General features: G+C 33.7%; 2 protein-coding genes across 3 annotated transcripts; one reads left to right on the top strand and one right to left on the bottom strand.

Moving 5' to 3' along the window:
* The first annotated feature begins 665 nt into the window (after positions 1 to 665).
* On the top strand, positions 666 to 13612 carry LOC109800045 (Adaptor protein complex AP-1, gamma subunit). Of its 2 annotated transcripts, XR_002239923.3 has the most exons (19): positions 666 to 943; positions 2143 to 2445; positions 2603 to 2744; positions 3682 to 3855; positions 4504 to 4683; positions 5936 to 6090; positions 7293 to 7383; positions 7477 to 7640; positions 8139 to 8193; positions 9244 to 9366; positions 9453 to 9548; positions 10254 to 10381; positions 10985 to 11089; positions 11173 to 11432; positions 11858 to 12094; positions 12183 to 12358; positions 12677 to 12781; positions 13045 to 13250; positions 13345 to 13612. XR_002239923.3 is itself a non-coding variant. In XM_020360726.3 (18 exons), the coding sequence occupies exons 1-18, from the start codon at positions 912 to 914 to the stop codon at positions 13138 to 13140; spliced, it is 2622 nt and encodes an 873-aa protein (XP_020216315.1). In that variant the 5' UTR covers positions 666 to 911; the 3' UTR covers positions 13141 to 13612. The 2 variants fall into 2 exon arrangements, 1 of the variants encoding a protein (XP_020216315.1); XM_020360726.3 differs by having other exon boundaries at positions 13045 to 13612.
* Positions 13613 to 17329: 3717 nt separating this feature from the next.
* LOC109801617 (RING-H2 finger protein ATL46) lies at positions 17330 to 18965 on the bottom strand. Its single transcript, XM_020362729.3, has one exon. It carries the CDS (start codon positions 18517 to 18519, stop codon positions 17392 to 17394), a length of 1128 nt encoding a protein of 375 aa, XP_020218318.1. The 5' UTR covers positions 18520 to 18965; the 3' UTR covers positions 17330 to 17391.
* Positions 18966 to 24857: the final 5892 nt, after the last annotated feature.

Here is a 24857-nt window from a genome sequence, read left to right as displayed (position 1 = left end):
ATCCCAACAAAATTGAAGTTCATTAAGGAGGGGAAAAATCTCCATGTAAAGATATCTTATAAAAATATCTTATACTTTTAAATTTATAAAGTTGTAGTAAAATGATATGAATAATTGTGAATAGATTCTTACAGTGAATTTTTTCTTTCTTTTGAGTTTGCAATGATAAAATTTTATAAGGTTCAATTTATACCTTTTGATTCGTGGGTGAATGTATAATTGTGAGATTTAAAAAAATTATTCTTATATAGTTGATTTTTTTATTTATTAAAATTACAATTATAATGTTAGAGTTCAACTTCAAAATTTTGTATATATTACCTCAATTTTCTTACTACTATGTCAACCCACTCATGTAGTTGATGTTAAGCATCATTTGAGTTTTTATTTATTTATTTATTTATTTGCATACTATTTTTTTTATCTATTCAAAAAATAAAATTGATTTTTTTTATAGACCAATGCACTCATTCGTGACTCTAACAAAGTCTTCTTCAACACAATTAAATTAAATACTCAAGTGGCATCTTATTTTCAGAAGGTGCGAACTGAGGAACAATTTTATTTTTTTATTTAACTTTCACTAAAAACAGCGTAAATTTACAAAACTGTCCCTAATTGGCATTTTCAATTAATTTTTCATCTCAGAAAATTGAGAGAGAAACGTTAAAATTGTAAAATGGTTGCAAAGTAGAAGAAAGAAAGGGTGCGGTGGTGTTGAGTTGTTTTGTTTCCTCTGAAAAATTCACAGAATTCGCACACACAACGCAACGCAAAAACTCGCTTCGTATCAGATCCGAATCTCTCTTCGTCTCGCCGATTCGGATCTCCGATTGATCTCCGTCTCCGATTCCTTCCCTTCGCAATTGGATCCGATTTCAGCTTCTCACCGTACACAATCATCGTCAATCATGAACCCGTTCTCTTCAGGAACGCGTTTGAGGTAAGCAATTAAATCCTTCTCTTCTTCGCTTTTCGTAGAATTGGATCAGCGTCCACTTTACACACACACGCGCACACTATCGCATCACGTGCAATGCGTTCGAATGCTTGTTCTTCCTGCTGGTTTTGTAGCTGAGTAGGGCTTTGTGTTTCGGTAAATCTTAATTTATCTCCGCATTTTTATTTATTTGAATTTATTGCTCTTTTTAGTTGTGCGTTCACGATTTTTGTATTTTTCTTTCAGCTGAAATTAGTGATATATATGTTAACAATTCGTTTGGTGGCTGGTTTTGTTGTGCTTAGCTGTGTTGAATCGGATGTTGAAATTGAACTCTAGCATCTAGCGCTAAACTTAAATAAACATTGCACACATCTTCATAGGTTCATTCGTGTATTTGTAAAAGCGTTGGAACAATTCGGGAACGATGCGCCTTGTGTATATTGTTAGGATAAAGCCTTGAGCATACTGCATGTAGTTCCAACATTGTAAGGAATTGAGTGATAGATCTTTATTTATCTCCCTCATCTACAGAATGACACTGATGCCTGTCCCTATTAAGTATCACGACCAACCAAATGGATAGTGGATTTGAATTTTATGTCAATGGTTGTATAGATTGTGCATGTTGATATATATATACATATATATATATATATATATATATAATTTAATTATTTCCCCTCGTGAAGCAATGGATTTGAAAATAACATCCTATGGTTTTGGTTGCAACATGTGGCCAGTCAAGAGTCTCCCAATGAATTTGAAGCATTTTTTTTACACACTTTAGCTGGTTTTGGGAGGGGGCAGACAGCAGTACGCTATGCCTTAAGCACTCTTGTATTGATTCACTCGGTCAATAGTGAGAGAATCTCTTGTTCTCTCACCTTATATACTGACTTTGACTCATTGAGATAAAACATTGCATAAGAAAATTGAAATTACAATCCTACTATACTGTCACTTACAGAAAAATAGGATTTTGTTTTCTGTGTATTCCTGCAGCTATGTGCATTTTTTTTTGGTGTATTGTGACTGACTTTTTATTTTAAATTTTCTTTGGTTTGAAAAATCAAATACACACTTAATTTTTCCATGTTTATTGCTAGTTACATGGATGATACATGTTAACATTTAGTTTCTGCTTCAGTTTAATTATAATCAATATGTTTTACTTATCTGGTTCATATCCCAACTTGTAGGGACATGATTCGGGCCATACGTGCTTGCAAGACTGCAGCAGAAGAACGAGCTGTTGTAAGAAAAGAATGTGCTGCCATACGTGCTGCAATAAATGAAAATGATCAAGACTATAGGCATCGGAATTTGGCTAAGCTAATGTTCATCCACATGCTTGGTTACCCCACTCATTTTGGTCAAATGGAATGCCTCAAGTTGATAGCATCTCCTGGATTTCCAGAGAAGAGAATAGGTTATCTTGGCCTCATGTTGCTTCTTGATGAAAGACAAGAAGTTCTAATGTTGGTCACCAATTCTTTGAAACAGTATCCAGTTTTTTGTCAAAGTTTTGTTTATTTTTTTAATATTCCCTGATTCTTATATTGCACTTCACAAATTGTTAATTTGATATTCTACCTACTGAAAGAAAATGAGGGAAAAATATTAGTAATGGGTTATAGCAGAGCCTTAACTGAATCACAGAGATCTTAATCACACAAATCAGTATATAGTGGGACTTGCTCTTTGTGCTTTAGGAAATATATGCTCAGCGGAAATGGCTCGTGATCTTGCACCAGAGGTTGAGAGATTGCTGCAATTTCGAGATCCAAATATTCGGAAGAAGGTGACTTTGTTGTATTCCATGTATTGCATCAGAGTTTTACCTCTTCTGAAACATTTAAATTCATACATATAGTATTTTTTTTGTTATATATTGGCAGAGAAAAGGTTATAAATGGATTTATGGTTTAATAGGGACACAGTATCTTCTACATAATGACAGTAACATAGTGCTCGGCACTTATAATGGCTAGTTTTGAAACTTCCTCTACTTTTATTGTACAAGATATTGCTTCTTAATTGTTACTTGTTCCTTTTTCATAGTTTCTTGTAATGATGTTTACTTCATGAATTGTAAAGACTTCTCTTATATGCATCTGGCAATTATCTTCAACCATTCCAGGACTATGCATTTGTTCTATAGTTTTTTTTCATTATATTTGGCTTAAGGGAGTAATTCTGATGCGCAAATACAATGATGCTTTATGTTGGATATGCTTCATTCATTATGTGATATTAATAACTAATAATGCTTACCATATGGTGGTCTGTGCAGTGTGCTACATCTATTTGACATCACAAAAGTAAATTTTGGGATGTTTAATCTTGCCTGACCATATAACTCCAAAATTGTTGAGTTTTGAGAATAAATGCAAAACATTGAGTCGTTGTAGATATCACCTTTCTGATTGATTGCCAGAAAATGTTGTTTGCAACCATGTTCCTTTTAATTTAATTTTCATTATTTTGAGTGGAAGTCTACCTATTAACATCCTTCTAAGTACTTAGCGTGCAATAATTGGTTCCATAGCCTTGTCTTTGTTATCATGTTTCAGTGTTTTGTGATCTCCCTATTCCCATTTTCTAAATAATTATAACCTTGCAATGTAATTTAACATTTGAGTAACTGAGTTATTAATAAAACCTTTCCCCTTTAACTGCTTGAATGATGACTAATCATTAGTTATTCTCATAAATTAACTATGCTCACTGTTATATAGGCAGCATTATGCTCTATAAGGATCATAAAGAAAGTTCCAGACTTGGCAGAAAATTTTATCAATCCTGCTACTGCCTTACTTAGGGAGAAGCATCACGGGGTTTTGATCACCGGGGTTCAGCTTTGTACAGATCTGTGTAAAATTAGCACTGAAGCTCTTGAACATATTAGAAAGGTAGTTTTTCATCACTCCCAAGTTATATTGTCAATCACAGTGTATTTTCCTAGAACTCACTTTGAGTATTGATTGAAGATTTGAAGTAAACTTGTCTACTATAGACTTAGCATGGCAAATATTTTTTACTGCAAATCAGATTATCTATATATATATGTTCATTCTTCTTGGTATTTGTGAGTTAAAAGTGTCCAACTGTCCATAAATTCTTGGCTTTAATTATTGACAGTGTTACAACTTACAAGAAATTTAATGAAATAATATTCTGGAGTATGGGATTTGTAGAGTATATTAATTTGAAACTCCCTGGCAATATAAAATGATTTAGTTAATTTTTTTTATATAGTGCTTGAGCTTTTCTCATGGAGTTTGTAAACCCATACTTTCAAAAGGATAGCATACAGTTTCTAAGGTCACAGCACTATATGTTAGTTTTTGCAAGCAAGCCTGTTGGGTATAAATATTATGTACTTATGTGAACTCTAAAGGCATATTAGCAAGGTTCATAATGCAACTTTATGGTGTCAAAGTTAACCTCTGATCGCCTTTTTTTTTTTTTTTTTTTTTCCTTATATGAAGTCTGCAAATTGACCCATGATTCTTGTCAGCTTTTGTTGTAACAAAACATTTTGGGAACAATTATTACAGAAATGCACAGATGGTTTGGTCAGAACTCTTAAGGATCTAGCCAATAGTCCATATTCACCAGAATATGATATTGCTGGTATCACGGACCCATTTCTCCACATCAGATTGCTTAAACTTTTGCGAGTGTTGGGTGAGGGTGACGCCGATGCTAGTGACTCCATGAATGACATACTTGCCCAGGTAAGTTGTGTGTTTATGGTGACTTTTATGGTGTTATATTATTATTATAGTGCTCATGCTGATGCTTGGGTTATTCGCAATTTCTGCATGGCTCTATGCGTGAACATGTATGTAGAAAACCATTTAAAATATCTTTTCCACTTGCATGTGATGTGATTTAGGAAAACCTTGTGACAGACAAATTAATATGGACATTCTAAGAAAGATTGAAAAGTTTTGCTTGAGAGAAATTTCTTTATATAATTTTTTTATTTGTGGGAAGAAAAGTATAACTAGGGATAGGATATGATGCCCTCCAAATAGAAGAAACTAGAGACATCAAGGAACAAGAAAATTTCAAGAATTGCAGCATTGGCACATGGCTGCCTAGTGTCTCTGCACATCTGAAATAGCAATTCCCTTGAAACTACCATAACTCTGTAAGCACAGTTCAAAGAGAAGCCACAAACATAGTCCTATAACACAACAAATTTAGGGACAAAGAGGCATTCTTAATGATACAAAAATTTCGCTTCAGCTAAATGCAACAAAGGACTATCTTGAAATGATTTAGATGGCATCAAACATTCATTGTGATTTTCAATGTTGGTGTGTTTGGGTGGCACTGGTCAGAAGATATTTTTTTATAAGCTTATCTAATGTATGGTTGGTCAGTTTGGTCTTGCTTTAATGTATGGTTACTTTGTAGAATAAGCTTAAAGTTGAAGATTTTTTTAAAACCTTTTTAGTTTTTTTTCTTGTGTGCATGTGCATGTATGTGTAAGGGAGAAAGGGGTCTTCTTATTGTTAGTAGCTGTTGAAATGGAAGTCCATTGAAAAGCTGTATTTTCTTCTATCTTCAAATGCAAATTTACCTGTATATTTCTAATTCTTTGAAGGATTATAAGGAGGATTGAAATGGGAAGGAGGGGACTTTGGTGTCTATGTATAATTGTCTAATGTATACTATAAAAAATGAGTTTTATTTCTGGCCAGGCACTAGTATCTATGCTGTAATTTTATATGTATCATTTGGGCACTCTTAGATGCTCCAATTAACTGGACAAGCTAAGTTTTTTAATTAATTGTTGTAGCAATAAAGAGTTAGATCATTTCTTTCAATTTTCTTAGGTTTTGTTAGCTGTTTACCAAAACTGTTATGCGGGTAAATGAGTTGATTGTTTTAAACTATTATTGCTTATTGTTTGTGCCTTTGTGGTCACGTCTTCTGAAATTTAAGGTTGATAATTTTTACACTTGCTGCCTGTTTTAGGTGGCTACGAAGACCGAGTCAAATAAAGTTGCAGGGAATGCCATTTTATATGAATGTGTCCAAACAATAATGAGCATCGAAGACAATGGTGGCTTACGTGTACTTGCCATTAATATCCTTGGAAGATTCTTGTCTAACCGTGACAACAATATCAGGTTTATTTCTGGTTATTGTTTTTCTTTGACAAGTAACTGAAAATTTTGATTAAGCACTGTAGAGGTCTAAGGTGCATGATTCAAATTGCAGTGTTCCTCTACAAAAGCTAAAAGAAACACAACAAAGTAAGCACTGTAGAGGTCTAAAATGTCTCCTCCAACTAGGGAATGATGTTTTACTACAGTCCAATGAATTAATACAAAAATCTAGGAGGTGCTCTTGATTAGAAGGATTGATCTCTTGACCTTTTTAAACATTTTGCTCCAACTTACAACTATAACATTCATGGCAAGCGACCTGGAATATCCAGATTTTGTTGGATGCCTCCAAAGTCCAAACCAGTATTTTGACTGGTATTAACTGAATATGAAGAGAGTAATCACTTTTTAATGTTAGTCCTTGTAAGCTTACAACTTAAAAGGAACATCTAGGATTTTATTTTTAACTGCCATAGAAAAGATCCTTGTTATCTATTACTGTTCATTATGACATGTTTCCCACTTTTCCTAATGCTTTTTTATAGTTGAATAGCTTACTGGACGTGCAAGTGTTTGTGCATGTGTGTGTGAGACTTTTGAATGAGTGGCGACAATGTCTATAAAATTATTAGCATAATAATGATCTGGTGGGTGTTGTTGCATATGTACAATGATTTGGTGCTTCTTGGGACGAGCTATAGTAAATTGGACACAGTCAATCATTTGAGCAATCAAATTATTGTCTTACCAATTTTACTATCTTCTTGATTCAACACATTAAAAAAGAATGGTATCCCCAATATATTGACTTCAACATTTGCTTGATTATGACAAAGACTAGGGTTGTGGTTGGATTAAATTTAATTAGCTGAGGCCTTCAGTTTATCACTTGTCTGCATTCTGAAGTTTCTGTAGTTGTTTAAATTTATGTTGCTAAAAATCATGTTTGTAATATTGACTACGTTATTTGAGAAATATATGCTATGCCGTGACTAATATTGTGTCTTTGGTTGTTGATAGAAAAGCACCTATAACTTGTATATTTATATAAAAGATGAAATTTTGGCCTTTTCAATTTCTTTAATTTAGCACTTTATAAAGGCTGATTAATTAATATTGCATCCAGATTCCAGTGTTCTTAAAGCTCTATATCCATTCCATCCTATTTTTCCTTTTAATTTAATTATTGAAGTGAATCTTACTCTTGTACCTTCTTTCTTTAGATATGTAGCATTAAACATGCTAATGAAGGCTGTATCTGCTGATGCTCAGGCAGTACAGAGGCACCGTGCAACAATTCTAGAATGTGTAAAGGTATTAGATTTCTCTTCTTCCTCACTTATTCAGTGGCAAAGATGAGCTTTGTTTTATAATCCAAGGAGTTAATCACTTGACTCTTTACTTCAGGATTCAGATGCTTCAATTCGGAAAAGAGCCCTTGAACTTGTTTATGTTTTGGTGAATGAGACTAATGTGAAGCCCTTGGCAAAAGAGCTTATAGATTATCTGGAAGTTAGTGATCTTGATTTCAGAGGGGACCTTACTGCCAAAATTTGCTCCATTGTAGCAAAGTGAGTCATAAGATTCTGAATGGCATTCCTTTTTCAGTATACTTCATTCGTTTTTATCATTTTGTTCCTTTTTTATTTATTAGTTTTGGACAAGGAGAGAAGGATGCCACCTATTATGTGCTCTTCATTTCATGTTTTTTTTTTCAGTGTCCAATATTTTCTGGATCACGTATGATATCCCATCAATATAAGACATTTGATTTGAGCACAGGAACATGCTTTATTATTATTAGTTCTTTTAAAAGTATATAACTTTTCCTCATGTTAGTAATAGTGAACATGTTACCTATGTTGGTCATGCAATCTTTGCAGTTTGGACATTTCTGTTTTTTCTTCTTCTCCTCTTTGGTAAAATGAAAAAGAAGTCGTTTGGCCTATTTTACATTGGTCCTTATCTTAGTTACCTCCTTTCAATTTAGAATTAACAAGTAGAGATTTTCTTTAAATTGTAGACATAAATATATTGGGCTGACTAGCATATATTTATTAATGCTTCAGGTTTTCCCCAGAGAAGATCTGGTACATTGATCAGATGCTCAAGGTTCTGTCTGAGGTATAAATATAAGATACAAGCTTTTGTTGTGAATTGAAATCTTCAAGGCAAAAATCCCAACCATGCTAGCTTTTTAGGCTATTCATGATCATTGATGTGTTTGCATGTGATTTAGTTTCTCTAAAGTGAAAAGTGAGTCATTCTAGAGAGAAAAGTGAGACATCTCAAATAAATTAGAAAATTTAGAGGGTAGATTTTAGAAAATCCATGATTTGTTACATGACATATAATATCGATAGTTGATTTTCTTATCTATGGTTAAAATTTCTTATTTTTTCTTCTAAAGTGAACTCCTCTCTTTAGAGGAGCTAAATCCTTGTATGTGAATGTGATAATAGTTCATTTGCTTCCCATTTGGTATGCAAGATCCCATAAAAAAGTGATTTTCATGGCAGTTTATTATATTTTTGCTGCCACAAACAGGTATATCCTTTTACAGTTTTGTTAACATTAGCGCTAAGGGTTTGATTTTAAGCATCTAAAAGTGGTAAATTTTTATTTGGTGGAAAAACATTCATTATACTTTTGTTTTTTTAACGTAATAAATGCATCTTTCCCCAATAAAAACTTACTTTTGGATGCTTAAAATCAGAAATAAGGATAATGTAACATTTTCCAACTTTTTATTATTATTTTATTATTTGGTGGTCCAGTTATCAATGTTAAAAAATTTCTACGTATGTATGAATTCATGTCTCTCAATTTTTTTGGAGATAGAATTGTGTTGCTTCTGTGTGTTGGTCACAAAATATCTACCTAATAAATTTGATGATGTATTGGGACTATTGTTTGGAGGGTGTGCCTTGACCCAGTAGTTAGGTTGCTGCCTTATAACCTTGGTGGTCACAAGTTCTAGTTGTGGAAACAGCCTCTTCTCACTGGGCTTTGTCTACATCTTACCTTCCAAGGCCTCCTCAGTGCTAGGAGCTTTGTGCATTGGGGTCATTTAATTGTGATTATTGTCTTGGTGCTTGCTGTCTCCACATTGAGCCATTCATTAGCTAAATATGTATATAGGGAACATGTACTGATCTCTATTCTATGTAGTAGGCTGGAAATTTTGTAAAAGATGAAGTATGGTATGCCTTAATTGTTGTGATAAGCAATGCTTCTGAGCTTCATGGATATACAGTAAGAGCATTATACAGAGCATTTCAAACGTCAGCTGAACAGGTGCTCACTTCTGCTTTGAGAAAATCTAGGAACACTGTTAATTTGTTTTTTATGCCATTCATATAATATTACCTACTTTTCATCAGGAGTCTCTAGTTCGAGTTACAGTGTGGTGCATTGGGGAGTATGGTGACATGTTAGTCAATAATGTTGGAATGCTTGACATAGAAGATCCAATAACAGTGAGTGCTACTTCTTGAAAAGTTTATACCTTTGTCTAAACTGTTGCTTTAAGTTGTGTGAATGTTATATATCACTTGACCACAAGCAATGATTTAACAAATTGAAAAATCTATTTGTCTCAAAAGCTTCTGGTAGAAGATGTTCTAACAAACCCCTTCTTATGAGGAGTCTTTTTGTATGGTTCCAATTTGGATGATGGACAATGACCATGAAAGAAACAAAATTCATTGGTCTCAGTAGTCAGTATTACTTACTCATTTTCTCTTCTGTTATTCTCCATTATTGTAAGGGAGTAATGAGGTAAGACTGGATTTCGTGTACATGTCTGATTGGTATATTGAACATACTCTCCAGCATTGCTCGAAGTTATTTGCTAATAGAATGAAATCTGGGCATCAGTTCTTGGTGCTGAAACCATAAATATTAGGATTGTGACTTGCTTTTTCATTTTAATTCTTATTTCATTTTAATACAGAGGAATGAGTTAATATCCCTGCCCATTGTGTCTTTTTTTGTCCTTCTCGTTTTCTTTGTGAGAGTTGCAGCTTTATTTAACTGTGATTGGACTACTAACACTTGTTGCCAAAGACTGCTTGTATATTAGCAGCACATAAGAAAACATACAAAATTGATTTTGCATTGCATATAATTTTTAAAAAAAATTAATGAGTTTTTTTTATCCTTAATATTTTTCCTGATGGCAGGTGACCGAGTCTGATGCAGTTGATATTATAGAGATTGCTATAAAACGCCATGCATCAGATCTTACCACAAAAGCGATGGCTTTGGTTGCCCTATTAAAGCTCTCTTCACGTTTCCCTTCTTGTTCAGAGTATGATCTGCTTTTCAAATTGTTTATTACTATTACAGCATTCCTTAAATTGGGTCTGCCGAGAACCAATTCAGCCAAAAGATTAAGTTGTTAGGTGAAACCTCATGAATGGTTTTGTGTATCTAACAGGCTCTCCCTTACAGAAGACCCCTTTTGGGCTTAAGTGTAGGCAATGCATAGGCCCACCTTTGTGTGCTGAAATACAACATTTATTTAGAATAATGAAAGTGGAAACATAGAGGCTTTGACACCATATTTGGAACCAACCTTCCCAAAAGTCTAAACTATTAGGTGAAGATAAGAAGATTCATGAATGGTTTTATATCTAATAATGTTTTTTGTTCTTTTCCTGCATTTTTTATTTTAGAGGAATTAGTAAAGTAATATTCTAGTAGAAATTCACCAGACCAGCTTCAAGGTAGTTTTAAAATGTTTAATTTGTATGCATGCAATTTGATCTCTATGAAAAATCAGGGGAACTTTTCATCCATGGACCTTCTTACTCCCAATGCCCAAGACTTATGCACCCAGTGCAAGCTTATTTCCTCTTATATTTTGTATATTTGACATGGAGAATTTATTCTCTTTTGAATATGAATGTAGGAGAATTAGAGAAATTATTGTCCAGTTCAAAGGGAGCTTTGTGCTAGAATTGCAGCAGAGAGCTATCGAATTCAATTCAATTATTGCGAAGCATCAAAATATCAGGTGAGGTTAATTAAGCTGCTTATAATGTTATATCAAGAGCTTAGAATTCTACCACACTTTCATAAGAAAATGTCATTGTACAGGTCTACACTCGTAGAAAGGATGCCAGTTTTGGATGAGGCAACTTTCATCGGTAGGAGGGCTGGGTCACTGCCAGGTGCAGCTTCAACTGCAACTATACCTTCAGTTAGTCTTCCTAATGGAGTAGCCAAACCTGTGGCTCCTCTTGTAGATCTACTTGATCTAAGTTCAGATGATGCTCCTGCACCTAGCTCTTCTGGTGGAGGAGATCTTCTTCAGGACCTTCTTGGTGTTGATCTGACACCTGCATCACAACAATCTGGTTAGTATTTGTAGTGTATCTTATAAATTATTATGATTCCTGAAAAACTATTTATTTTTGCATGTAATAATTACCATCTTTGTTTATGCATCTTTGCTTTTTGGACATCCAAGAAAAGTGGCATTTTTTTGCGAAGCCTTATTTAGTTTTGAGCCACTTGATCACCAGGAAAAACCATTATGAAGAACCCTTCTCTAAATGAATTTATTGAAATTTAGTTTTTGATAACACACAATGACATTGTCTGATCCATGTAACCTACCCCATCTAATAGGATAAGGCTTTGGTGGTGGTGGTGGTGGTGGTGGTTGTCATTTGGATTTGTTGAAGAAACATGCAAACTTGTTCATTTTCCCTTATTGCAAATACTGAATAATTCCATCAAACATATTTGCAGCCTGTCTGACTTTTATTTGCATTTTTAGGTGCTGGCCAAGCTTCAAAAAGTGGCAACGATGTTCTTTTGGATCTTTTGTCTATTGGATCACCTTCTGTCCCAAGTAGCTCATCTGCAGTAGACATCTTATCCTCCAATTCAAGTAACAAAGCGCCAGTTTCACCATTGGATGATCTCTCATCCCTTTCACTTTCTTCAAAAACAACTTCAAATGCTGCTCCTATGATGGATTTATTGGATGGTTTGGCCTCCAGCCCACCAACAGGTTGCAAACTTTGTTTAGCATTTGGGCAGTATCATTGAATGAAATTTAGTCGAAGTACTGATTCCTTGTCCTTTCTTATCTTGAATAGAAAACAATGGACCAGTTTATCCATCTATAACTGCATTTGAGAGCAGCTCCTTGAGGTTGACGTTCAATTTCTCAAAACAACCAGGAAACCCACAAACAGCAGTTATCCAGGCTACTTTTATGAATTTGTCCTCTAATACATATACAGATTTTGTTTTCCAAGCAGCAGTTCCTAAGGTATTGCAATCAGTATGCTAAATCAGTATGCTACCGAGCTTTCTTGCATACAGTGCTTAGATCATCAACATCATTGTAATTATAGATATCGTGATCTTCATTGTTATAATGGTATGCTGGCTGTTTGTTTGTCTCAATAGATGGATTCTAGTGAAAAAAATGTTTGCAGCTGTCAATGGCTTTAATAATTTCCCTTGTATTAGTCTAGTTAATTATCAGAGCTATTGAGTGCTAAATAATTACATCTATTCTTTAATATTTTGATCTGCTTTGTTACATTCATCATCTAGTACTGACATATTTTGTTTTGACTTTCAGTTTCTTCAATTGCACTTGGATCCAGCTAGCAGCAATACTCTTCCTGCAGCTGGAAATGGGTCCATAACCCAAAATTTGAAAATTACTAATAGCCAGCATGGGAAGGTAGATGGTCTTTGTTATTATTGCTTTACTGCTGATATCTGTGTTCTACCATGTTCTTGTATGATTTAAATTCTAAACTTCTAGTTTATGTTAATTTGATTTTTGATATTTGATATTACATGTTGCAAAACTGCTAATGATTTGTTCCTGGCGTTATTGAATGACCACTACTTGTAGACGGTTAATCAAAGCCAATACATTTTTAGTTTAATATTTTTGATATTAGAGAAGACTTGATTGCTAGCAACTACTATCTTTTCCAGAAATCTCTTGTCATGCGTATAAGGATAGCATACAAGATAAATGGCAAGGATACACTGGAGGAAGGGCAAGTCAATAATTTCCCTCGTGATTTATGAAGCCCACAATGATCAGGGGTGACTAAGGCGACGCACAGAACCCTTCATTTTCCCCAGCACTCCACAATTACTGGTGCAGTTTTCAGGTTTCATTCCTTCAAATTAGGAAGGTATGGTTCGAGCATCTGGACCACTTTTTGGCTTATATTTGAAGTCAATTTGGTGGCTTCACATCTTTGTTTTAATTTTTTTTTTTTTACTTAGGCGGTTTATGTACATTAGTACAAAATATTCCTGTATGAAAATGTCAAAGTCAAATTTTGCCTCTCAAGGTGGTGAGAGTTGTGTCATTGTTGAGTATTTGAGGTGCTTTCTTGCTATTTTTTCGGAGGTAGTCGCTCGGTCTTGCTGTCTGTCTAAAGTTATAGTGTTGTTGAATGCAATTTGATATCCTTTAGACGATTGGTATATTTGATTTTATGTAACTTTTCCCCCACAAGATTAATGAAATGTAATCTCAAAGTTATGTCAACTTTCTTGCTCGGCTTTTGACTGTTTAATTGAAATTTGAAAGTGAGGATTATCTATTGCAAAAATGTGATGTGCACATTTATTAAACTTGGCAAGAGTCTTTTATGTTCTCTGAACACGCTCCAGGAATGAAATCTTATAAATTTCATGTGTATGGAAAGTAAAAGTTCCAACTAATATAATAGGCTAACCCCTTAAAATTATTGGTCAATGGTAGAAAAATTTCTCGGTTCAAAATTCAACAACTCAAATCTGAACTTATCAAATCATGTTAGAATAGTGTAAATTTATCCTAGTCAATGCGCAAGGTTTGGTATGTTTAAGCTGTACCAGTGAGTATTGAAACGCAAAAGATTTTTATGCAAATGGTAATTGACTTAGAGCTGAAGGAAATTCTACGCATTTTAGCTAATATTAAGAACATCAAGAGAACTAAAATTGTCGAATTCGGTGATCTGGTACAAGATGATTCTCTTGCACGTTTGCCCTTTCAGTTTGAATTGGTCCTTGGAAAATTCAACTTTAAGACCGTCACATGGTGATTTAAATTTTAAATTCCGATCTTGCTGTTAAAAGAGTTCTATAGTTATTTGTAAATAACATTGTAAGCAAGAGCACAAGACTTGTGACAATATCAACACTCCACCCTTTCCCCCCTAAAAACATTTTAGTTTCACTGATCCAAGGTGAATAATAAAAAGATGTATATTTATTGCTTGCAGCACTCTTGCACCACGCTAAAGTATATATTTTTTGGTGTAAGATCCCAAGGTTATTTGTTTTTTGTACTGTACATTTTTTATATATGAAGAAATGAATGTACAATTATTAATATTCATTAGAGAGTGGATAACGTTTTTTTTATTTATAAAATTTATTTAGTAAGCTATCAAGTGTGCATTGGATTGATTTAATTATAACGTTGAAAATATGCGGGAAACGTTATAAAGTTTGAATTGTGTTTCAAAGGATTTTTAGTAAAATAGAACTTCTGTCGAACGGAAAGATGTCCAAGAGCACTTAAAAAACTTGTTCACTAATTAGCACTACTAGTTAAATAAAAGCATAAACAGAAGAACACAAGTGAGTGTCTGAATAATATGTACATTTTTACCAATTTTTTTAGATTTCATCTGTTCTTTAAAGTTATTATAAAAAAAATTAAACAAATAAATATCCGATGTTATACAACTCTAAAATCCCTCTAGTGCTTAACCACCTCGTTAGTTTTGATATTTTCTTTGCCCCACCTTAGACCCACCGCGAACAGGGTTAACATTGTTCTCCATCACATTGAATCCAGTCGAGAGAGACAAACGTCGTTAATTGATATCTTACTTGCTAGAGTATCTCTTAATAATAAGTACACATCGCAGAGTTGGTATCTTTCTATGAGATCCAGCCAACCACCAATACTAAACTAAGTTTCTTTCTTTTTTCCCCATATTTATCCCCACTTCTTGAATGGGTCATTTGTGCCTCTGTCACTTTGCTAAGGTATAGTCGGTGATCATATAAAAGATGTGTCCCCATTATTATAGGTCAATAATGAGGAGGTGGACAACCTACCCTTTTCCTCCCACGCCCCAGCATAATGTGTACATTATTTATTGAGTTAATTATCTATACACTGTTAATATAAATTTTTTTTATACTGACAATTAATTATATCTTTTAATAGTGATATGTCAGTTATTTATTTATAAAATAATAATAAGATAAACAACTTTAAAAGATATGATTAATTACTAGTGTAAAAAATTTTATATTGACAGTATATAGATGATTAACTTTTATTTATTACCCTTTATTTAGTCATAGGTTTTTTTTTTTCCTCTCCCATATTTTCTGATAAAAATATTTGACTAATTTCATTATTATGATTATCATTTATTTAATGAGTTTCTTTTATTAAATTGGACACAAGTTCTTCATTAAATAAGTCATCCTATAACATGTTAACTTACAATATTTAATTATTATGCAAACTCATTAAGATTTAGTCTAAGTTGACCCAGAAAGAATTAAAAAGAAAAACATAGGGGAGGTGGAGATATAAGTAATCCGGTTACTACGGGCTTTTGTCTTAAAATAGCAAGCAAAACATCAAAATTTAATTTATAAAAGTGTAATTCATGGTGTAAAAAAATGTGTAATTCATAAATTATTTTCCTTATTACTAATACCATAAGTCATCGAAAATGGAGCCCGCAATTTTTTTAATATACATAGGTGTTGGATCGGCTCATTAATAACTTATGCCAAATGGCTTAATGTAGGAATTTTCAAATTGTGAATAATATTTAAAGGGTTGGGTTTTGGTAGACAGAGTTGGAGAAAGGAAGTTTTCCCGATCCAAAATTAGGATAGACAACTAACCTCAATCAAATAACGTGTCTATATTAGTATATTATAGATCTGACTTGTTAACAATAGATCACTAAAATTGGAAGCAAACCCAAGACTTTTCAAGAGTTAAGCCAACAAAGAATACCAAATCAATAGAGGAAATAGAGACAACTTTACATTGTCAATGTATTAGCATTATTAAAGTTTTAAATTTTTTACATAAAAATTAATATTAATATGATTTTTTATTAAACAACATATAATAAATTTTGATTAAACAATAAAGTGTAGACACTTTTGACACCATTGATACACAAACAATATACTCTTAATATTAATCAAGCTTTCCGAGAAAAGTATAAAATATTAGGATATGTTTGGCTTAATTTTACTAAACATATTTTTATTAATAATTAAACAAATACATAAATCCTAAAAAAACTAAAAAAAAATTGTTTTAGATTGAGAGCATCCAGAGGCAGAGTCATATAACCCCACCACCATCCACTGGCTCATGATGTCACTTCATGACTCCACAATCCTGATCTGAAAATCTCTGCACACCCCACATTTCAGTTTCCACCATTTCGTCACCTTTGTGTTATGTGCTAAACCATACAAAAAGGATAACTTCCATGGATGATCATCATACACAAGAATATCTAACACTAACGGAAGAAGGAATAGAATCCTTCTTTGTAACTTTCACTTCTTTTTAACCCAAAAGCGAAAAAGCAAGCCTCTAGAGAAAACCACAGCATCCAAAAAGCAACCCCAATTTGACTTCACTTTTATCTTCCTGCTCCTTGAAAGAAATTGCTAATAAAAACCACTTTTGACACTTTAACAAATAATCACATGATTTTAGGGGCCCACGTTCAAATATTATGTTCAAAATCATATGGTGGGACTCTTTCATAGTTATATTTTTCATACATTATACTATCAACTAATAATAAATTATCGTTATATAATTTTTAAAATAATTATTACAAAAATCAATAAATTTTTCATACACAATTATTTATAATTAGATAATAATATAAAATCTTAAACTATTTATCTTTTTGAGTTTAGAAGATAGTATAAATTTAGTTTTCCTACCCCCTCTTTTTTACTATAAAAGACAGTGTAAGTAAGGGTACTGTAAAAACCGTAATGTGAAAAACTAAATTTGTGACAAAATAATGATAGAAACACACTACAACACACAAAATAGAATTGGGAGTTAATTCCTTACACACTCAAGATTGATTCTAGTTCAAAGAGCATTGCCTGATTATGTTTATGGCACAATTTACAAGTTCTATCACTACGAATAAAAAATGTAAAATCAAAGTGTGAGAGTAAGCAGGAGGAGCTCAACAAATGGATTCCTTCATCGAAAATATGAAATTAGTTAAAATACAGAATACAATCTAGCTTCATGTATCAAGTACCTCTGTCTTTATTCATCCATGGCAAAGTTGAAGTGACAGCAGAATTATGGAAATCAACATCTGATGAACTTGTCAACTTATCTTTTCTAGACCATTGCCAGATCTTGGAAACAGAAAAGCTTTCACCTCTCCTTGCAATGCTGATTTTCTTTCCCTCAACATCCCCATCAATGAAAGAACTTCCATTTGTGGCTCCTCTTCCCTTGAATTGTCTCATACTGCTGCCTCCATCACCTCTACTACAAGGGCCTAAAGCCACTCTCAGATCTGAATCTGCCACCACATACTGAAAAGACCCCATTGAATAGCATCTCCTGACATCCAAATTACCACTACTACTCTCTCCTTCACCTCTCTCCACTCCATCTCCATTACTAGTGCTTCTAAATTTTCCAAGCCTAACAGAAAACACTCTTTTCCCACTCACTATGTGACTTTCTACTGTCTTGTTAACAGAAGCAACAGCACCTCCACCACTGCCTGAAACCCCATCTTCCTCACATTGACTTTCAAGGTCAAAAGTTGAGTTCTCAAAGGCAAAGCCTGGTGAATAGAGAGTCCCTCTACAGAGAGGGCAAGTTGAATTGGACAGCAACCATGTGTCTATGCATTCAATGTGAAAAGCATGGTTACACATGGGAAGCAACCTCAGCTTGTCTTGCTCCAAAAACTCACATAGGCAAACAGCACAATCAAAAGGCTCCTTCAAGCCTATTATCTCTTTGTAAAAGAAGACAGGGAGAGCATCTATGAAGGCCTGATCCAGGCCTGCATCATGGAGATGGAAGAGCTGTTGTAACTGTCTCTGGTAAGCATCTGATTCAGACATGTCAGGGTATCTATTTGATTGGGAAATTGATGAAGAAGACCCGTGCTTTATGAGAAATCTAACAAGCAAGTGAAGGAGACCCAAGATGAAAAACACCACTGCTAAAATTACTATGATGAAAAGAATTGCAGGGCTTATTCTATTCCCTGATGAACCATAAGTTGGAGATGGAGCTGAATGTTTTATGTAGTTAGAGACATAAGAGCCTGAGGGGGAATATGAAGAAGAAGTGTCATAAGAAGAATATGGAGCAGGAATAGGGTGAGGGATTTGAGAGTGAACCCTATACATTTTCAGAATATGGTACCCCAAATTCAAATTAGGCCATGTCTAGATTTTGAGGTTGGAATCATGGGAGAGAGTGGCACCCATGTGGTGGTTTTGTACAAAGTTACTATCTTTGCTTGCTTTGGGAATAAACCCAACTCATACATTGTGGAAAAGAAGCAATGATAAGCAAAGCATAGCATTTAAGGAAACATGCCTGGGAAAATGTCAACGTTGCATTAGCAGTTGACCTACCATAGTTGTTGGAAATTTGAAATCTTGGCAGACACCTGACATGGGTTTCTCTATTGTGTGTGAAAAAGAAACCCTAATGATGGTAATAATAAGTAAGAGATGGTGTGTGTATCTAATTGTGTTGCTCCAAATCTAATACCAATAGTGTCCATGTGAAAAGGAAGTCACTTCCAAAACCCAAGATTTTTGGTTCCCCTACAGCTGCAGACTATAATAGTACAGACCATTGGCCTCACCTGACCAAAAAGGGCAAAGCTGAGGCAAAATTGTCATTTTCTCTTGTGATAAAATTAAATACATGTCACACATTTGGCAATTGCATTTGCTTCTTGCATGAAGCTTATTATAACAATCATTATTAACTATGATATCAGTTTCAAAACTGATAATTAAGTTTGAATACACTTGGAAAGTATCGACTAAATATTAATTTTAACACAAACAAAAATTGAATTTGAGACCAGGTCTACTCTTGATATCTGAAGATAGATCTTACCATCACTGAATTAAGAGAGTGGTTACAACTATTATGAATTATAGAAGAACACTAATGGATACAGAATATAATAAGTTAGGTGCAGAAACAATTTTCCCACATTTTGTTCATCTTAATGGATTGCTCCTTAAATATTATTGGTCAAAATGTGTTGAATTGAATCATCCAAAAGATTTCATAAGGCCCCAGCTGAAGTTGATCTATTGAGCCCAAACATGCAAAGCTCTACGCAGGTGGACCTATAATTAAGCCCAAACGAATCCGTGAGTTTGGAACCAAAATTTGGACGTGATGAACCACGTCATTTTACCCAAAACGCATAAGCTTAAAGGGACTTTGACTTGAGATCTCGTGTTTTCCAATAACACTTGTTCTTAAAATATTCTCAGAAAACAACTTGATACACCTATCATTTGATCTTCTTCATAAGCTTGCTCAACAAATTTATCTTCCTGAGAGTTTTTCAAGAGATTTTTGAAAAAGAAAAGATCATTCAATTCCTCTGGTCCTTCAAGAAAATAAATACAGCTTTAATTTGTGATATATGAATATTATTTATCTCCATTTGTATGTATGAGTTATTTAAAACATGTAAAGTGTAAGGATGAAATTTATAACAAAGAAGATATCATTACTAAGAGGATCTAATTTTATTTTATTTTTTAAAAGAAAAGAGGTTCCAATTCTAAACAAAGTAATAATTGAGGGAGAAACATAAACATGTGCTCCATTCCCTGCTTTTCTTCTCGATTGTTCCTCATTTACCTTTATTCAACACCTACAAATCCCACACACTATTTTACCTTTTTTTTTTTTTTTTTTTTTGCATAAAGTCCTCTATTCGTCTTCACCACTTTCACCCAAAGATAGGTACAGATTTTGCTGCATCTTTTTGTGGTGTTGAACTCTTAACAAGGGCTTTTGGTGCCAATGTTTTGTGTTCAGGTTTCCTTTAGGCTTTTATCCATGTTTTTCCAACATGCCATTTGTGTCCTTTTGTCAATTGAAAAATCAGAAAACAAAAATCACATAACGATGAATAGTATCGATAAACTCTTTCTTGAAACCTCTTGGTTTTCTCTAATAACCACATGCTGTTGAATGGAAAAATAACGATGAAAAATCATTCTTTAATTTTTGCTTCCATTTCTCGTGCCTATCACTCAAAAATCCTTAGAGAATTCAATAAAAAAAATCCTGAATTTTTTTAAATTAATTTTAATCTTCATATTCTTACAACAAACCAATCTTAAGTATTGATGCATTAACGAGATTTGACAATTGTATGACTAATTATACCCAAAGAGCAAAGTTTACTGAAACTGAGGCAACACTGAAAATTTGGTCCAAATTTTTATACTATTGTCAGCTTAACAAAAAAAAAAAAAAGGGAACATCCAAAGATACCCTCAGGAAATAATACTGAGTACACAAAATCTCATCGTTGCGTTCAAAATCTCAATTTTAAAAGTAATTTTTACATTAGTAATAAGTGAAGCTGACCATTTAAATTATGCAATTACAAAGAAAGACCTAAAGTTTTTGATGCATATTGTAACAGCCCAATTTTTCGTTAGGCCAAGGACCCAATTCGTTACCCGGAACGGGCCGTTTCAAAAGTGAAACGGGCCGTTTCGGAATAAGGGAATGCTTAGAAAATGAAGTGGGAGAACGGGCCGTTCCAATTGGAGAACGAGCCGTTCTGGTTTGGAGAACGGGTCGTTCCAGAGGGAGAACGGGTCGTTTTGGAAGCAGAACGGGTCGTTCTGGAAGCAGAACGGGTCGTTCTGGAAGTAGAACGGGTCGTTCTGGAAGCAGAACGGGCTGTTCTGCTGGGTTTGAGAACGGGTCGTTCCGGTTTTAGAACGGGCCGTTCCAGTTGAGAAATTTGCGTAGGTTTGAAGGGTCCAGAATGGGCGTTCCACTTTTGGAACGGGCCGTTCCGGTAGGTGAGCCTGAAATCCTATAAATAGCGCCCCTCACCTCTCATTTTCACACATCCCTCATTCTCTCTTCCTATTCTCTTTTGTTCTCTCTTCTTTTCCTCTTCTTCTCTCTGAAGACCAAGGGGCATTTAGAGGTGGAGACCAAGAGATTCCTGTTTTAGTTCAACTGCTGTTTATCCAGGTACGAGGGAAAAAAGAATTATTTATATGTAGAGTTGGGTAGAGGAAGAACCCTAATTTTATAATTATTTCTGTTTGGAGAATTCTTGGTTTTATGTGATTCTATATGAATTTAGGATTATGAATGTATGATTTATTTGTAAAAATGATGCTTTGGGAGAGAGAACGAAATTATAGAAAAGTGTCTGTAATCTAGGTTTTGGGAAAATTAGAATATTTCTGTTTGAGAAATTGATGATCCTAGTAGATTTTGTATGTGTTGAGGATTAGAAATACATATTTAATTTGTAAGAATGATGATCTCAGAGGGAGAACGAAACTATAGAAAAGTGTTTGTGAGTTAGGTTTTGGAACAATTGGGGGTTTCACTGTTGGTGTTAAAATTATATTAATTTATGAATGTTATTATTGTATTGATTGATAAAAATGAATGATCTTGATGTGAATTACTTGAGGGGTGTGTAAACCCTTATTTTGTTGGGCTTATCTGTCGTGTATGTGAGGTGGAATTGTGTACGTGATGTGAATTTGAATTATGAGATGAGATGTTGTATGGATGTGATTATGATTGTGATTGTGGTGCTTCACATCAGTGACTAGGGATGGCACGACCCCTGGGTAAGTGGTGCTACAGGGAGGGCGTGACCCTAGCATGGTGTGGGATGAGTAAGACAGTTAACACACACCACTTATGTCAATTATGGCAGCCCTGACATAGGGTTAATTGCAAGAGATTGTGTGGATTGTAATGTGATTGTGGTTCCTCACACTAAAGGATCAAGGATGATACGAACCCTGGTAGTTGATGCTTCAGGGACGAGCGTACTCCCGGATGATCAGGGATGATACGAACCCTGGGTAGGTGATGCTTCAGGGACGAGCGTACTCCTTAATGACTAGGGATGACACGGCCCCTGGGTAAGTGATGCTACAGGGAGGGCGTGACCCTGGTTTGGTGTGAGAGGCAATTAACCTGTATCACTTGTGTCAGATGTGGCGAGGTCTTAGCATAGTGTTAATTGTAAGATTGGTGTGAATTATGAATGTGGAAATGATATTGTTAATTGTAAGATTGACATGAATTATGGATATGAAAATGATGTTGTAAATTGTATAACTAGTGTGGATTATGATGGATTGAGATATGTATGTGAAATGAGATATGTTAAATGTGAATTGAGATGTGAAGATGATGAATGATTGATATATATATATATATATATATATATATATATATATATATATATATATATATTTTATTAAATAATGAATTATGATGAGATTATATTGTGATGTGTTTGTATGTACTTTGCATATAGATATTTTCTTTTTTCACCGTATAAACTGTGGATATTTTAGGTGAAGAAGATCCGGCTACGAGTGGCATCTAGAATGCCAACAGTTAAATTATGGGAATGCTCTGATAGTGTGACATCGGGGCAGAGGATTTCTAGGACATAATATTTATATGGATTTGGTATTGTAATAAATGATTTTAAAATTGTAAACTCTTAAATTTTACCTTTCAAGTTTTATTTTTTTTAGTCATTTTCTTATATTGAAGAAAGAACAGTTTTGAAGTTTTATGTGAACCCTTTTACGAACCCTTTGAAAGTTTATTATTCTTAATTAAATTATATTATATATGTGTTGGGGTAGTAAGGGTGTCACACATATGAGATAGTGAATAGTACAAATACATTTTTAATACATAAATGATGAAAAGAATTTCAGGGGTCAAGTAAACAATTAATAGAAAGCCTTTTCTATTATAAATAGCAGTTTAAGCTCACCTCTACTACATTGTAGGTGTTTGAGAAAAGTTCCATATTCGTTATACAGTGTATAAAATGTTGCATCAATGACTCTTTATTATTATTATTTATTTAATTTTTTGTAAGGCTTAGGAACTACATTATAAGCACTTAGCAGAAATCTCTCAAATGGGGTGAATATCAAACCTTGTCACTTAGCATGTGATCAACTTCAATATGTTCTTAACAAACTAATATACAATTTTAAATCCATTTATCAGAAAACACGAGAAATAAAATAGATAAAGTAGTAAATCATACAAATAGCTTTTTAATACATTGGTAGACATATCTGAACAATGTTCAACTACATTGACATAAAAAGAAAGAAGCACTGAAATCTTCAAACACGACCTGCAGGAATCTTCAAGTCTTGGATCTTAAAGCGAGGGGAATTCTGATCACAAGGAAGAATAATTTTTAGTTTCAGAATAAAACATTTTTTTTTAAATAAAAATGGAAGAAATTCAATTCCAAGCAAAGGTATTTTGAATTCCTAATAGAAACATACAGAGTGATTATTAGGTTTTGATTACTTGAGGATAAATGATTAGGTAAACAACAAATTGATTAATATGTTTTTGGAAGATTAAAAATTATTCTTGCAAATTTTTTGGGTAACCAAGTTCCTTCTCAACTTTAACTGTGATAGTAACCAAGCCACACTCTTTGGGTTATTTTTGTAATTTAATATTGTATATGTAGATATATATAGGAAGGAATATAGTCAAACTCCACAAGGCTGGAAGTTATTGTAAACAACTTTTGCAATTTTCCACCCATAAGTTAAACATTTGAGAGAAGGATTAAGATATTCAATGTGGAAAATAAGTACTCTTCCACTTCCAAACTCTGAAGTTGTTGGGTAAACTCTGAAGTTGTTGGGTATCTGGTTGAAGTCCTTCAAGAATCTCCTCAATATTTTATTGTAATTCCCACTTAAATGACAAAACTAATTGATTCAATTGCTTACTTGACATTTTATCTTCTTTTGCATCCTCTACTTTTTTACTTTCTCCACATATATGTTTGATGTGAAGAGTTCCTTTAAGCTTCAATGGTCCCAATTCTTCCAAAACGAACCCTTTTTCATCACCAACTAAGTATGTGCTTAAACTCCTTAAGGAAGTCAACTTCCCTATGTGAGGAGGCAACCTTGAAAGTTTTTGACATCAATTAATAGATAGTAGTTGTTGTTGGAAAGTCTCAAATCGTCTACCTCAATTCTTTGGGTGTCATTTATATATCTGTTAGACAATTTTACTTAATATCAATTGATTTTAAGATGAATTCTAAGACTTGTAAAAATTTTAAGCATATCAATTTGTTAGAAAAATTTTCAAGATGAGTACAATGGTTTAACTTCAATATCTGCAAATTCTACAACTTACAAAATGATTCAAGAAGAAAGAATAACATTTGATTATATGAAGATGAGGTTGGTCAATGCTATCTCTACTATGCTCTAACCAGGTCCTCAAAGACTTGACTTGCTACAATTGAATTAAGTTGGCTACTTTATATGAAATTCTACTGTAATTTGAGACATGATGGATTCTTTAGTAATTACACCATTGTCATTTGTAGCCTAACAAACATTTTCTGCAATAGATTATGTAAGATCATGCATCTTAAAAGTTCTAACTTTGCCATATTTATCTATTTTACTAT

This window comes from Cajanus cajan, chromosome 11 (genome assembly GCF_000230855.2).
Source record: "Cajanus cajan strain Asha chromosome 11, NIPB_CcT2T_4, whole genome shotgun sequence".
Lineage (NCBI taxonomy): Eukaryota > Viridiplantae > Streptophyta > Magnoliopsida > Fabales > Fabaceae > Cajanus > Cajanus cajan.
This window is presented reverse-complemented; position numbering and strand designations above follow the sequence as displayed.